We start from the raw sequence: 3,309 nt of genomic DNA, 5'->3' as shown, positions 1-3,309 counted from the left end.
CCAACTCCCTCCCCACTACACCCCAAAAAATAAAAATAAAATGTGACAATATGTTATACTTTCTTTGGAACAAATTAAGAAGGTTGAGGGACCAATATGTATTTATTTTTAATTAGAAGTTTTTGTATATACTTTTATGGTTAATTTTTTGAGTTGTATATACCCTTAAAACTAACAGATGGACACGTGACTTCGCCTCAATAATTTACCTGATTTATTTAATTTTTTACCCAAAATCAAATTCAATAGATTTACATAAATTTTATATTTGTTTTGAAATTCATTAAATATATATGTTTAAATTAAAATTTGGAACTCATGTATTGTTATTTGAATTCGTTATCGTAAATTTAGAATTATAACATTTAACTCCTAAATCCGTTTCTATTACTTACAAAATGATTCATCAATAAAAACTTTTCATAGCTAGAGACCATAGCATCTCTACTTTTGCTAGTAAATCTTTTTAAATTTCGTTTTATATTGTTTTTCGGGAAAAGGCTCAAATATACCATCGAACTTTCAGAAAAGGCTCATTTATGCCATCCGTTAAAAGTTTGGCTCATCTATGCCATTACCGTTTAAGAAAAGATTCATTCATGCCATTATTTTTTAACAGTGGTTTTGCAAAACCATTTTTTACACGTGACCAATTATAAAAAAAATCAAAATTCTGAACAAAAATTAAATTAAAATAACCCACCCAAGAAAAGACCCACCCAAATTTTAAAAAATCCCTATAACCCATCAGTAACCCAATTATTTCATTCAATTTTTTAATCTAAAAGCCCTAAGACCCTTCTCGACCCTCTTTCACTTCTTGGCATATATATGAATTTAGTATCATGTAGTGCTTATGTTATTTAGGTACTTTCTCAAGTAATTTTCAATGTAATTTTATTGCTTATTTTTTTTTTATTTTGGTACATTGTCAACCACTAAAGCTCGACCATGGCGGTCGGTAAGAACAAGCGAATTTCCAAAGGCAAGAAGGGTCGAGAAGGGTCTTAGGGCTTTTAAAAAATCCACTTACAATTTTAATTTTCTTTAAAAAATGAGCTTACAAATCCAACATGTATTTTATATATTTATAGATCTTCTATGTTATTTTGTAACAATCTTCTTTAAAATAAAATTAAAAAAACCTATATACAACTACAAAATTTATAAACGACTATAAAATTAAATCTCCCGCTTTACCCTTATCCAATTTATAATATACCGATTAGTGGTATTAGTGTATATGATGTGTCCCCCACACACAATACGTGAATTAAATTTTCACTGTCCCTCCTCACTTCTCGTATGTAATTAAAAATATATCAAAACTTAATAATTTTTTCCTTTATCTTCAAATTGTTCAACGCGTGGTTGTTAGACACCACTAGTATATAGTACCTCACTAGTCACTACAATGAAGGCAACCTCTGCCTATAAATTTATGTGATGCACTCATACAAATTCACTCAATTCCTTATACTCTTTACAACTAAAAGAAAATGGAGTTAAAGTTTGCTCACATCATTGTTTTCTTTCTTCTTGCAACTTGTTAGTACCCTCCCCCCCCCCTCCCCCCTCTCTCTCTCTCTCTCTAAGAATATTATTAGAGTTGTAAATGATTTATATTTCTTTTGCGATATGGGGTTGAGGGTGTGTGTGTGTGTGGGGGGGGGGGGTCACAAAGGATTACCTTATACTATATATACATAAAAAAAATAGTTTGATCTTGTAAATATAATGTGACTAACCAGCAAAGCAGGTTTGAAAGGGAGACTTGTTCAATGACTTTGTCAATTGACATCCTTTTGCTGAAAAATTACATTATTTAGTGAAAATGTTGACTCTCTTAGTGAAAATGTATATATTGACTCTCTTAGTGATAATGTTGGCTCTGCCAGAGTTCGGATGAATCTCCTTCTACCCTTGCTTGTGCCAAAAAATTTTAGGCGTCATAATTTTCTGATAATCTAACTTGAAATGAGAAATACACTAATTGCTATTGAAATGTTTTGTTTTTTTGGCAGCCTTTGAAACTCTCATGGCACGAAAAGAAAGTGATGGACTAGAAGCCATAGAACTTCTAAAGGAATTTCAATGCAATGGTAAAGTTCTTTTAAAGGAATTTGCTTTTTTAGCTTCTCAAAAAAGAGTTTTTTCTACTATTAAAAACACTTGTTTTTTTCTTAAATCCTTGACCAAACACTTCAATTCTCTGAAATACTTTTTTAAATAAGAAGTCATTGTTGACTTTTCTGAGATTTGGCCAAACAAGATGTAGATTATTCAACTCTAGAAAATTTTATTAGTTCAGTTGGTTAATTACCTAAAATTTTACATTATTAATAACGATTTAATTCTCCACCTTAAAATCTCTTCCGCTACTGCCATTTTAAAAAAAGAGTATATATCATGAATCAACTTGATGTCTGCTATTATAATAACACATATAGAGTATATTATTCTTGTTCTTAATTTCTTTCTCTCATTATAATTAATTATTATGTGTATATGTAGGAAAACTAAGCTGGCCAGAACTTATTGGTGTACCAACAAAGCTTGCTAAGGAGATAATTGAGAAGGAGAATTCACTCATAAGTAATGTTCATATATTACTGAATGGTTCTCCAGTCACATTGGATTTTCGTTGTGATCGAGTTCGTCTTTTTGATAACATCTTGGGTGATGTTGTACAACTTCCTGTGGTTGGTTAATTAATGGATTATTGAAGTAAGATGCCACATGTCAAAAATAATTAGGGTTCATGTATGTTCATTATAATGTCTCCATGTACTCTTACTATATATAATGAAATAAATAAGTGTGGCTTAATTAAATCCTTTTACATATTGTGCATTACTTTGGTTGTTTCAATTTGTTTGTATGATTTTAATTCGACACATAATTCCAAAAAGTAAACTAGGGTTTTAATTCTTGTGGTTGAATAGAAAATATGTGGAATGTATCAAAAATGATATTTAATCTTGTAATTTTAAACATGTCAGGTAGTAAATTAAAATTAAAAGAGTTATCATAAAAGAAAAAAAATATTTTTCTAAACAAAGTAAGAAATAAAGTAAACAAACAAATTAAAACGGAGAGAGTATTTGACTTAATTGTATAATCTCATGACCAAACGGCTAAATCTCATGGGAGTCTTTCTTCGAAGATATTCAAAGTTTATTATTTATCAATAAAAACTAAAATTTTATCGTATATAAACTATAATTTTCCAATTAAGAGTATTTGTTAGGCGTTATTCCTTCACTATTTCTTTTTTTTTTTCTTGTTATTTTGTCATTTTGTATTTGT

At 29.3% G+C, this 3,309-nt stretch overlaps 1 protein-coding gene across 1 annotated transcript; it reads left to right on the top strand.

Moving 5' to 3' along the window:
- The first annotated feature begins 1,412 nt into the window (after positions 1–1,412).
- LOC102577555 (proteinase inhibitor 1-like) lies at positions 1,413–2,842 on the top strand. The gene is made up of 3 exons (XM_006367720.2): positions 1,413–1,548; positions 2,025–2,102; positions 2,515–2,842. The coding sequence occupies exons 1-3, from the start codon at positions 1,500–1,502 to the stop codon at positions 2,709–2,711; spliced, it is 324 nt and encodes a 107-aa protein (XP_006367782.1). The 5' UTR covers positions 1,413–1,499; the 3' UTR covers positions 2,712–2,842.
- The last annotated feature ends 467 nt before the right edge of the window (positions 2,843–3,309 follow it).

The sequence above is a fragment of the Solanum tuberosum genome, unplaced genomic scaffold, assembly GCF_000226075.1.
Source record: "Solanum tuberosum cultivar DM 1-3 516 R44 unplaced genomic scaffold, SolTub_3.0 scf00942, whole genome shotgun sequence".
In the NCBI taxonomy this organism is placed as follows: Eukaryota; Viridiplantae; Streptophyta; class Magnoliopsida; order Solanales; family Solanaceae; genus Solanum; species Solanum tuberosum.
This window is presented reverse-complemented; position numbering and strand designations above follow the sequence as displayed.

Bases quoted from the DNA above. Each gene is read 5' to 3' on its own strand.
- LOC102577555 (XM_006367720.2), top strand. From the start codon at position 1,500: ATGGAGTTAAAGTTTGCTCACATCATTGTTTTCTTTCTTCTTGCAACT. The intron at 1,549-2,024 runs GTTAGTACCCTC...TTTTTTTGGCAG, and splicing joins TTTCTTTCTTCTTGCAACTT to CCTTTGAAACTCTCATGGCA. The intron at 2,103-2,514 runs GTAAAGTTCTTT...GTGTATATGTAG, and splicing joins AAAGGAATTTCAATGCAATG to GAAAACTAAGCTGGCCAGAA.